This window comes from Ziziphus jujuba, chromosome 12 (assembly GCF_031755915.1).
Source record: "Ziziphus jujuba cultivar Dongzao chromosome 12, ASM3175591v1".
NCBI lineage: Eukaryota > Viridiplantae > Streptophyta > Magnoliopsida > Rosales > Rhamnaceae > Ziziphus > Ziziphus jujuba.
Window position 1 is genome coordinate 14,248,108 of NC_083390.1, and position 11,002 is coordinate 14,259,109.

At 30.8% G+C, this 11,002-nt stretch overlaps 1 protein-coding gene across 1 annotated transcript; it reads left to right on the top strand.

Annotated features, from left to right (window-relative positions):
* Positions 1 to 7,924: 7,924 nt before the first annotated feature.
* On the top strand, positions 7,925 to 10,334 carry LOC107428927 (transmembrane emp24 domain-containing protein p24delta9). Its single transcript, XM_048463102.2, has 4 exons — positions 7,925 to 8,287; positions 8,408 to 8,617; positions 9,802 to 9,878; positions 9,970 to 10,334. Exons 1-4 carry the CDS (start codon positions 8,081 to 8,083, stop codon positions 10,112 to 10,114), a joined length of 639 nt encoding a protein of 212 aa, XP_048319059.1. The 5' UTR covers positions 7,925 to 8,080; the 3' UTR covers positions 10,115 to 10,334.
* The last annotated feature ends 668 nt before the right edge of the window (positions 10,335 to 11,002 follow it).

Sequence of the window (11,002 nt, forward strand, 5' to 3'; positions counted from 1 at the left end):
TGGGCAACAAAACTGCACAAGGGTCAGATTGTTTTGGGCTTAACTCAGCCTTCCTAACTCCAAATTGGGCCATTCTTTTTGCCACTGCTTCCTCTGCATATCCAGTTTATCATAGCCAAAATTCAGGTCCAAATCCCAAACCTACTTCAAACGGAATCCAAGGAAGTGGACTTATGTTGCTGGAAATACAATTTCAGCAACTAGACAAAAAAAGGCCTTAAGCTAGATAATGAGCTTAGGGCATTACAAAAAGGATATTGTTTTTAAACATTACAAGATAAAATAAAATGCATAAACATAAATAATGTTTGGTCTTTGATGTTGTAAAATAAAGAGTGCAAGTGTAACCGAACTACCTTGCACATTGTGGCAAGATCACCACATTTCAACATAATCAAAATACTGAATTTTGCGCCAAAAACCAACTTTTCCAATGTAATAAAATATAGTAGAGACATAAATCTTCAAAATTTAAAATAAATCTCCAAACTTTTGAAAATCATGTTTGAAATAGATAATCAGCAATTTAATTCCATTAAATCTCCATCAAATGTATCTCTCAATATTTCTTCTAAAAAGAATGCAAAATACTATCAAAACCTCATCTTTAAGTCTTTTTACCTAAAATTAAGAAAATAATCAAATCAATAAAAATTCATCCCAATTAAACACAATTCACTAAGAAAATAGAAAATAATAAACATAAATAAGGGCCATAAAATAGTAATATTTGACACTCATCAACAAGATTTGATACTAATTGAAAACTACAACGACATGCCCCTAAAAAACAACTGGAATTTGAAATTTTTGGTGGTTTAACCAAAATTATCCAAGTTTGACCAAATTAGATTTTTAAGTGGGATCAAATTTGACTTTTTTAAAGCATGGATTTTGAGTTTGGCTCTTATATCATTTCATAGAGGTTATTGACACGATTTTGTAGACTAGTAGAATGCCTAATTTCGAGATACGATTAAAAAAGTTACAGTTCTGAGAAATTTTGATCATCAATATTATATCACTGTCCAAACTAGTCCTAGATTTTTTGCATATTAGTGAACTAAGGGTCTATATATACATGAAAAATTGTGCCTTCATTAAACAACTGAGAAAAATACCTAAAAAGTCTAAAACCCTTCTTAGACTCAACGAGTACCTAAGACCCATTTCCTCACCAAACCGGATCAAGCCAGTTTTGGCCAAATTCTTAGCAGAACAAGCTACACATCATAGCCACATTAAGAGCCCACTTTGCAAAGATCTTGGCTACGAAATTTCATGCCCAGCCACCACCGGAAAAGTCAGGATTAGAACGCCCAAATTCGGTAATGACAAGTCAAAAGTTTTTTTTAGCCATTCCAACTCGACCCATACACCTTTCTCCCTTAATTTGAACCTTTTAAGATCATATTCGACCTTCATTTGTTGAAATTCCTCATGGTTTGAGAGATTCATCAATATTAATTTTGACCATATTTTCCGCTGTGTTTCTGGCCATCCATGAGACTTTTAGATCAAGATGAGTACACCAACACATTTTTTATCGATATAAAGTTTATAAATTTTGAACGTATTTTGATAATTTTTTTTTCTATTTTTAGGTCAATAAGTTAAATATCAGATAAAATTGGATTGTATTTGGACAAAATTGGATAAATTGAGGTTGAATTTGTGTAATTAGGTATTAATAGGACCCATTAGAAGGTTTAATTTCATAAAATTGGCCTTCGAATGAAAATCTAAATTTTGGATACCAGGTCCTAATGGTTCACAGTATAAGTGGACCCTTTAATGTCCAAGTTTTATGATTAAGAGTTATATAAAGTATCATAGGACATTTTGTACGTATCAATGTTTGGATTTGATATAAATGCTTATCATAAACATATGTTTTTATATATATGTGCTATCATAAAAATATATATTTTTATATATATGTGTTATCATTTTAGATGACTTTTGACGAATTTTTAAATCATTTTAAATTCTAATGAGTTCATGATGAACTTGGAAATCTTGGTATTTGAATTGATATTTCAATTTTTTTGGAAAATATTTGGTTTTAAGAAAGAAAGTTGGAACTTGTATATTTTGATGCATATGTAATTTTTTTATATTTCAAAGTGCTTAAAAATGATGGTAAGTTGTATTTTACCATTGGTATTTATGTTATAACATGGAATAAGATTTTGAAACATTTACATAAATGGTTGGGATTGAACATTAAATTTTGGAGTATTAATCTTGAAAGAATTGTTTATGAATAGTGCAATGCTGTTTTAAAGGGTGTACAATATAGCGCCAATGGTTATGCTTTATGTTATTAGCTCCGAGAAATCTTAGCCATCTTATGTATAGTCATGAGATGAGAGAATGATGATTAAATTATGTGTTATTCTTTCACAGTGATGATGAGTTATGTGCTACTCCCTCGCGACCATAGGATGACAGGTTGTCATAATATAAAAAAATAATGATTGAGTTCTATTCTCTCGGAGTGATGATGAGCTGTGTGCTACTTTCTCATTATGTTGGATTCCTTATATTCCTTTACTGTATGGTGGTGTTTTGGGACGCCTTACACAACTAGTAGCATTAGGTATATGGTATGGTTACTTGAATGTTCTTTTTTTTTTTTTTTTCTGATTACATATTGATGGTTTTACTACATTTTCATTATTGCTTCTATGATTTTAATTAATGGGTTATTGTCTTATATTTTAGTTAGTTAATAATATCTTAAATTCTTTAATTATGAAATGCCTATTTTATGATATTTATTTGGAGTACAAGTTGGATTTTGTGAAATAGTTTTAAAAAGGGGGACTTTTCAAAAAAGTGAAAGTAAAATCATAAGTGAAAGATTTTGAAGTAAATGACTATTTTCTTATTATTATTTATTCCATTTATTGAGCTTATTTCATAATTTTATATTTTTAAATTTTTTCCCTAGGCATCGATTGACAAGTTTCGTACATCATTTCGAGGTATGTTCATTGTTCATATGTCATTCCAATGCTGATTTACTATTTTCTCCTTTAATTATGATTATAGTAAATATTATTTTGCTGATTCTAATGTATATAATATATTGACCATTTATGATATTTTACATTTATTCATTTGTACTCTTCAGATGTGCTCTAATGGATTACCTAAAATGTATGACTCTTGTATTATCTTTAATTATTTGATATTTTATCTATATTGTTAGGTTATATTCAAATTGCAAGAAGGTTTCACTAGATTTTTGATAAAAAATTTGGTAGAGTTACCCTAGACAGGACTACTTCAGATGTCCGAGAAGGAGCTGGGAGTAGTCTTGTCACCTAGAAAATACCTAGAAGGGGGGATTGAATAAGTTTTTCAAAGATTGATATCATTTTTGGCAACTGTATCAATCGAAACTTGCAAGAGCTTATGCCTAATTCATAGCGTATCTCTAGACCACATATTACAGTTTCAGATTCAAAATAATGTAGCAATAGTCAAGGACTTAGCTTTTCCATTGCAAATAATTAAGAAACCGTAAGTTATAATAAACGAGTACTTAATCCTCCAATAGCAGATATATAAAGCAAGAAAAATAGAAATCTAAATAATAATAAATTAAAAATTTAACAAACAAATTTTAAAGTGGAAACACTCGATAGGAAAAACCATGGGTGTCAATTACCACATCTAGTCTAAAAATCTACTAAGAAATTAAAATCATATAACTCATAATTTAAGTGTAAAAGATGATACCTAGCACCCCTAGCCATTAATCTAATGAGTGACATGATTTTCAATCCTAGCGTCTATGATTGTGCTTCTAGTATGTCACAACAAATGCTCCTCCCAAAGATGAGCATCGCATTAACTCTCTTCTAGACCTCCCTTACAAAGGCCAAAACTCTAACACTGTTGCAATAATCTTTCTTGTAAAGGTACAGGTCCAACGTCATAGTATTGGTTTTCTTTGTAAGAAAACTCCTATTCCAAAACTTTATTACAAGAAATCTCAAAGAATATCAGCACGAGTGTGGTAAAGCAATTGAATTTAAAAGGATCTAATGGGAAACGACATATGAATTTCTCTCACTAAGTGTGAATGTTAAAAACAAGAAAACAAGATGAAAATCTACAAACAAAACTCACAGAAATGTGGAAAGGATCAAATTAAGACTAAGATAATGAATTAAAAAACTATTTTTGATTTGATTTATAAGGTCCTAACTCACAAAACTAGTGAAAAGCTTTTTCTAGCCAACTAGGGAGTTTTAAGAACTCTCTCTCTCCAAATTTCCAGAGTGAAAATAGGGTTTTGACACAATTAGGGCGTATTGTTTGAACCACTACAAGAAAATGATCATTTAGCGACGAAATTTTTACTGATGAAAATCCATTTTGTCTTGACAGAGATCATTTACCGGCAAAAAAACCATTTCTTGGTAAAATTATTCTTTTAGCGATGAAAAATAAAAATCATCGGCAAATTTTACATTTTTACCAACGAAAACACAAATTTTTCAGTAATGGACTAACTTTTACCGACGACCCCTTAATATTGTCGGCAAAAACATAACTATTACTGACGAAATTACAATTCGTCGGTAAAAGTTAGAAATTTTACCGACAACTTAAAATATTGTCCGTAAAAAGATAACATTTAGTTGGCCAAAATGAACCTTCTAGCGACGATTTGAAATTTTCTCGACAAACAGTTAACATTTGCCTGCAAACATAAATTTCGTTAGGAAAAGTTATACCTTTTATTGACGATTTAAAATTTCTTTGGCAAATGTGACTTTTGCCATTGAATTTTACAATTTTGTCAGCAAAAGTTGTGGATTTTTATTTCAAAAAATGCATTTTTTTGGAAAAAAAAATTCACATATTTAATTTTTTCATCTTTTACATAGGGTTTCTGTGACATATATGTGTAAATCTTTTTATGTTAAAACATATTAAATGCACTACTTATTAGTTACTATTATAATTATATGTAACTATGTATATGTATATATATATTATTATTAGTAGTAGTAGTAGTATTTCAGAATTTATAAGGTATAAATTAAATTGAAGAGCATACATACAAGTTAGTTTATATCTTAACTTACAATTGATTTGTTATATTCTAAATATTTTATTTTTTTATTGGTAATGGAATACATTTGCTAGCAAAATTAGAAATGTCCTCTCCAAATGAGACTTTTGGCAATGAAATTTTAAATTTTGTTGGCAAAAGTTGTGGCCTTTTAATTTCAAAAAATGTATTTCTTGGGGAAAAAAATCCCACATATTATTTTTTCATTTTTGTTTTGGGTTCTTGCTACATGTATGTGTAAATTTTTTATGTTAGAAAAAAATTATATACACTGCTTACCGGTTAGTATTATAATTATATGTAACTATATATATATACATACATTTATAGTATTATTAGTAGTTAGTAGTAGTAGTAGTAGTATTATTCAAAAATGTGTAAGATTTAAATTCAATTGAATGTGCACATGTACAAGCTACTTTCCATCTTAACTTGCAATTTATTGTTAGTGTACCTTATATTTTTGCTGACAAATGTATAAATTTCCTCAGCAAAAGTTGTGGATTTTTTTTTTTTCCAAAAATTGAATCATTTGGAAAAATCTTGTATATTTAATATGTCCATCTTCTCCATAGGATTTTTATGACATATGTGTACATTTTTATATTAAAAACAAATAAACACAATGCTTATTAGTTACTATCATAGTAATATGTAACTATATATATAGTATTATTATCATTATTATTAATAGGAGTATTATTTTAGAATTCGTAAACTATAAATTAAATTGAATCAACATATTTATAAATTACTTTTTATCTTAGCTTAAAATTAATTTTCTAAATTACTTACATCTTATGCTACATGGTAGTGGTGGAGAGCACCTATATTTGTTTCATTGTATGTATATCATTTTTTAAAACACTAGTAAACATTTGTTGATGAAATTTATATTTTATTTACTTGGCAAAGTATTGCTTTTTTTATGTTGTTATTTACATTCTTCTATTACAGAGAAATCCAACAAAGATGTTGTTGGTTCAAAGAGAGATGCAATAAAGGGCATATATATATATATATAGAACATAAATTCAGAGAAAAAAAAAAAAAAAAAAAAAAGGGCTATGTTTGCCGACGAAATATGCCTTTCCTCGGTAAAATTACTATTTGCCACGAAACTAATTTCCTCGGTAAATAGGCTATACCAACAAAATTATAAAATTCCTCGGTAAATAGTGCAATTTTTGGGGAGAATTTGAACAAATTCGTCTGCACCAGTTTTGGCACCCCCAATCCCGCCACACTGTCCTGCCAGTCCTCAAATGGGAAAATAAATAAAAATACAATTATATTTCTCCTTTCTCTTCATTTTTCATCTCTTTATTTTATCTCTTTATTTTTCTTTTGCAATACTTTGGGGTTTTCGACTTTCTCGGTGACCTTTCTCTTCACCTTTATGGGTTTGCATCTGCTTCACCTTTCTCTTTATTTCCACCGCAAGTCAAAACAGCAGCTCTCTGCATCTCCAAAGGTTGAAGCAAATCATTGCTCTCTTTAAATTTCTCTTCGAATTTCTCTTTGATTTTCTTTCTTTTTTCTGCAGGTAGCCAATCTTCTGGACATTTGTGCTGTTCTGGTTGTTGCCGTTCGGGTTGCCCCTTTTTTTTTTTTTTTTGCCCTTCTTTTTTTTTTACCGATCAGGTTCGGGTTGCCGATGAATTTTTTTTTTGACCGTAAATGTTTTACCGACTAATTTTATGTTTTTGCCAGCAAAACAATTTTTGTCGGTAAAAGGTAAATTTTTTGTAGTGAACAAGCTAACAAATTTAGATTTGACATGTGTCCAAAGCATTGTTTGAACAATACTAGATGCACTAGTCTCGAAGTAACACATGACAGCTTGTTTGAACAACACTAAGCATTGTTTGCACAACACTAGATCCACTAGTATTTGAATGGCACGTAGAAGTCTACTGTTCAAACAACATGGTTCATTGTTCGAATAATAAGTCAAACTTTTGCCAAATAAAGTATTTTGCATTCAAAAACTTTGTAAAAATTATTTTAAACCAATGTTAAAATACCCTCAGCATAAATCGCATGAATCTAAGTAATATGATTTAAAAACAATAAAAAACATACTTGAATTTATCAATTAAAAACTATATAAAAAAGTATATGTCTAACCACTTGATAATGTATATCTAACCACCTAATGATCGTGAAATATGGTTTTTAAGTCACTTTTCATTTATAAGTGAAATTTATTTTTAATGCTATGATACAGAATGAAATCGATACACTGAAAATAAGCATTTTCAACCATAAAAAATTGTCGATATATAAAAATTGACTTGACCATATATTGTTCTTCAATTTAATAAATTTATGTTTTTTTTTTTAAATAAATAATAATTGTAGATAAAGGTTTATATTATTATAAAGAGTATGTACTTTTCACCCTTGAAGAGACGAATCAAAGGCAAATTTTACATAGTTGCCCAACCTGAACTACTATAAATGATTCCACCAAGTTTTTTACTATTATTATTATTATTATTGAGAAGGATTAAAAAAAAAAAAAAAAAAAACACAACAATACAAATTAATCGATTAATTATGGACATTGAAATCTAAAACGTTTGCCGAGTAAGAATCATAATGGGCATAAGATTTTACCCAAAAAATTAATAATAATAATGGTGGACATAAGATTGGCCTAAAAAAACACGTATTTCTTTTCTTTTCATATATTTTGGCCCAGGATAAAAAAAGAAAAAAAAAAAGTTTGACCGACTTCCGAGTTACGTGTTTAGCCGAATCACAGATAACCACGTGTCAACTTTTCACTTAGCTGGCGGCGTCATTAGTTTGTCCAATCAAGTCTGATTGGTTAAGGACGTACGAGCCGAGCGTGAACCTCTCCGACTGTTCTCCGCTTTTTCCCGGAACTTATATTTCTCTCCGATAGTAACGAAGGAATCTTCTCTCTCTCTACCCTTCTGCTTCCTACTTCTTAAAGTGAGCCTCTTCAATATAGCAATGGTGGAATCACGGCTAGCAGTATTTCTTTTGGTCGTGGGGTTTCTATCATTTACATCTGAGTCCCTTCGGTTCGACCTGAAATCTGGCCTCACCAAATGCATTTCAGAAGATATAAACAGCAATTCGATGACGGTGGGCAAGTACAGCATCGTCAACCCCAACGAGGGTCATCCTCTTCCCGATTCCCACAAGCTCACAGTCCGGGTATGCTTAAATTCTGAATTTTATTATTTCTTTATTTCGAAAAATTTTTCCCCATTTTTTTTTAATGAAATTTCGTCAACTGGGTGTTGGATAATTTGTTTGGTTGATTGAAATTTATAGGTAACTTCGCAATATGGGAATACCCTTCACTCTGCGGACCACCAGGATTCAGGGCAGTTCTCATTTGCGGCTGCGGAGGCCGGAAGTTACATGACTTGCTTCTTTGCCCCTGATCACAAGCCCGAGACCACGTTGACTGTTGATTTTGATTGGAGGACTGGGGTTTCTACTAAAGATTGGTCCAATGTTGCTAAGAAAGGCTCTGTTGAGGTAAAGTTTTTCTTCTCTGATTTCTGTTTTCCGCAATTGGGTTTGATTTATTGATAGAATTTATATTTGCAATACCCAAAAGGTAAATGCTTTTTATATGTGGGAGCATAAGTTCAAGGCAAAAGAACGGGTTTCCTTAGGCATTTTATATTTTCTTAAGTTATTGGTTTTGTTGTGGGGTTATCAAATTTATTCATGGTTAATAACTGAGGTTTTTGACAAACCCATTTTGTGGTATTTTCATATGATAATTGGGACTGAAAGAGAAAAAGAAAGGTAAAAAGAAAGATTGGAACTTGGCTGTTCTATGTGAAAAATCTTGGGTCCGATGTTATTGTAAGCATTAAGAAATGGTGCAAGTTATCGACATCATGTTTGTCAGTTAGCTGAAGCACTCCGCTATGCCTATTGGTAGAGTGGTAGGTTGGTGATCAACCTTATCCATCTCTCCAAATCAGAATGGACAAATATGGCCATGGCAATCACTGTAATAAACTAGATTTCTAAGGTCTAAAGACAAAAAACATAAGCTTTGCTGCTTGGTCAGAGATAACTGTATATCTTCAGCTAAGGAAATGTGCTAGCATTAGGAAAGGATGATGACAAGCTAGCGAAATCTCCTCAGAGCACTTTTTCTATTATTAAATTATCCTAATTTTGCATAGTTTTGTGCTAGTTAAATAATTTGTTTACTACTGTAACTATGTTAGCTTGTCATATTTCATTTACCAATTACCATACCTTTTAAGAGATATCTTTACTGTCATTAGACAATCTTTACTGTGAAAATCTTCGGAGTACAAAAAGAGCATGCTGCAATTTTTTTTTTTTTTTCCTTCTTTTCGACTATACTTTGGTTAGTGTTGAAACGGTTGAGTGTATGATAACTTGTGAGCTAAGAACAAACCATCCTTTCTTTTGCCTTATTAAGAGTCGCTGTAACTGAGTATGATTTTTAACATAGTTGATATATTTATGATTAATCCTATATGCATTAAATCATTATGTTAGATAAAGAATAAGGAAAATTAGTTCTCAACTTCCCTAAATTCAATTGCTTTGAGAGTTTGAGGTATACTATTTCTCCTCAAGTTGTGTCATTGAATTAAATGCTTCACAAATTTTGCAAGTGGCAAGATGTTGAAACATTCTTATGATTTTATTTTATTTCTTTTGAATGTCAGCTAATGGAATTGGAGCTGAAGAAAATGTTAGATACTGTTACTACCATTCATGAGGAAATGTTCTATCTTCGTTTAAAGTAAGCTATTATTTTTCTTAGCAATTTTTTTAAAAAAAAAAAAAAAATGAGAATTCATTTAAAACTGTTCTTGATGCTCAACGTCTTTCAGAGAGGAAGAAATGCAGGAGCTCAACAAATCAACTAGCACCAAGATGACCGTGTTTACTCTTCTCTCAATTGTTATTTGCTTATCGGTGGCAGGAATGCAGTTATGGCACTTGAAGACCTTTTTTGAGAAAAAGAAGCTCATTTAAATTTGAGTGGGTTTCAAGTTTCATGTCATTTATCTTGTGCTCTTGTAAATTATTTCAGAAGTAAATGTTGTTTGAATACTATATTCCATTGTTAGGTTACATGTGTGTTTCAAAGGGCAACAGTTATAGCCATAAGAATTTCATTGAGGTCTATAAAGCTTTCTCGATCAACTCTGTACTTTACCAGGAATTTATGGAGACTAACAAATTTTGAGTTCAACCGAAATCTAATTATCTTATTAGAATGATGCTAGAAATCTTCAGTATTCAATCCGGTTCTCTCCTCTTGCAGAATTATCAATTGGTAATAGGAAATTTCAACAATATGATTGGCATACATATCTTTTGTTGCCTAAGCAGCTTAAAAGTGGGAAAAGTTGTTTGTCCATTTTGTGCTATAGTATCTATGTTATTAGCCTCTAGGGTGATAGCCAGGGCACATATTGTTCTAGTTCGTTTCACTTTCAGCTTTGGTTAATACCACAAAAAATCGCCCTGCTAAGTGATTTTTATTTTCAATTGATATACCTATTTATTCGTTTGTATTGAGTTTTTCATTTTAATGTTTATTTATTCGTATTTAATATACAATATTTGGTAAATATGTAGCATTACTCCATTTAAGTGCTTGAACATGTATTTCACATGTAAACTCTTTTTTGAGTTGAAACTTCAGAGCCACAGATTCACGGGCTCTCTCTGTTTCTTTTCACGTGGTTTCGAGTTGTAACTCTTATCTGTTTCTCTTTTACGTGGTTTGAAGTCCCAAACAAATTCATGAAGAAAAAAAAGAAGGCAAATTGCAACGCATTGTGTAGCAAAGGATCGTTGATCCAGATACGAATCGCAATGTTTTGCAATGTATCGTTGATCCTGATACAAATTTTA

Excerpts from the sequence above, each read along its gene's own strand:
- LOC107428927 (XM_048463102.2), top strand. The coding sequence starts at position 8,081 with ATGGTGGAATCACGGCTAGCAGTATTTCTTTTGGTCGTGGGGTTTCTA. Across the intron at positions 8,288-8,407 it reads CCCACAAGCTCACAGTCCGG|GTAACTTCGCAATATGGGAA; the intron begins GTATGCTTAAAT and ends TGAAATTTATAG. Across the intron at positions 9,879-9,969 it reads ATGTTCTATCTTCGTTTAAA|AGAGGAAGAAATGCAGGAGC; the intron begins GTAAGCTATTAT and ends AACGTCTTTCAG.